This window comes from Echinops telfairi, unplaced genomic scaffold, assembly GCF_000313985.2.
Source record: "Echinops telfairi isolate 266 unplaced genomic scaffold, ASM31398v2 ScPeMD7_23;HRSCAF=83, whole genome shotgun sequence".
In the NCBI taxonomy this organism is placed as follows: domain Eukaryota; kingdom Metazoa; phylum Chordata; class Mammalia; order Afrosoricida; family Tenrecidae; genus Echinops; species Echinops telfairi.
This window is the reverse complement of record NW_022103920.1, coordinates 43,126,552-43,127,921: the sequence shown is the minus strand read 5'-3', so window position 1 is coordinate 43,127,921 and position 1,370 is coordinate 43,126,552. Positions and strand designations below refer to the sequence as shown.

General features: G+C 39.3%; 1 protein-coding gene across 1 annotated transcript in view; it reads right to left on the bottom strand.

Annotated features, from left to right (window-relative positions):
- CCDC146 (coiled-coil domain containing 146) overlaps window positions 1-1,370 on the bottom strand; it is a 136,869-nt gene that overhangs the window by 47,316 nt on the left and 88,183 nt on the right. The window contains exon 3 of the mRNA XM_004702616.2: window positions 363-445. Coding sequence (XP_004702673.1) covers window positions 363-445 — 83 coding nt within the window. The remainder of the gene's footprint in view (window positions 1-362; window positions 446-1,370) is intronic.

Sequence of the window (1,370 nt, the reverse complement as noted above, 5' to 3'; positions counted from 1 at the left end):
TGCAGAGATAATAAAAAAAAAACAAGACCAAACAAATCAACAAAAGAAAACAAAACGACGACAAAAAAAAAAGCCTGTAAATAGTTCAAGGTCTGTTTGTTGAACTTTAGGAGTGTTTTCAGGTCGAGTCTAATGGCGTGCCACATCCTGGCCCCAAAGTCTGTCTTTGGTATTCCCTGGAATAGCAAGGGGAACAGAGCAATGAGGTCCTCAGGGAATACTAGCATTGTGTCTTAAGCTGCTTGAACCCAAATCCTTGGCGCAGGGTATGTTTTGGGAGTGAACACAAGCCAATAGAGCCCCATCCCAAGTAAGAAATGTAAGTAGCATGAAAGCTGTCCCCATTTCAATAAGGAGCATACCTGATCACGGTATCGTGCAGCAAGGTGTACTTGGCCTTCAACTCTGCCATTCTGGTTGCAGGGAGTTTTCCTATAACATGTAACTGGCAGAGAGAACACAAAATCACTATTGGCCAGCATATTTTATACAATAAGCAGGAGACAAAATGGTTATATGGCTTCTTGTGCAATCTTTACCCTAACTACTGAGAGGAAATATAGGAGGCAGTGTGGTGCATTCAAAAGATATTGTGTGTGCAGAGGACACTGGCCTAGTTTGACCCTGCCTCCAGCAAGCCTTGTGTTCTTGGGCAAGACTTTTTCACCGCCATACATCAGGGTTCTGTATCTACCACTTGAGAGACTTGGGCTACATGATATTTAAGTTTTCTTCTCATTTGAAAAATCTTATTTTACCAGCTGATCTGAATTGTGTTGGTAATTAAGACAACTGTTTAATAGTAGAGAGAACTACGAATGATCAAACATCTATTATGAACAAATGTTGCTCATCGAGCTATTTCATTCTCAAAAACATGTGATGACATGGGGATTATTATCTCCATGTGAAATTAACTTTTAAAAAGTGTAAATAATTGGTTCAAGGTTGCAATGCTATTAAAGGCAGAGTCAGGGTTTAATCCCAGGTCTTCATAGCTCCCCAAACCCATGAACACTGCCTGGTACCACCATGCCTCTGCCTCTCTTTTCAAAGAAGCATGAGAAGTCTGTCCCGTACCCAAAGAAATGTTATTCATTTCTTTTTCATTACTGGGAAGTGAGCTTCTGACTTACTCTCTGAATTAGGTGATAAATGTTTAATGGGCAATAATAAGATATTCAATACTGAAGTTTTACTTTATGAAAACCATCATTCAATGAACATCTGTATGGATTTGATTTTAACTGAATTGCTAGTGTCAAAATACCAAAAGGTTTAACTAAAGAAATACAAATTCCCCCGAAAGAATTTATCTCAAAGGATGGCACTGAATCTGCAGCTTCGGGAGAAGGATATATCTGACCAGA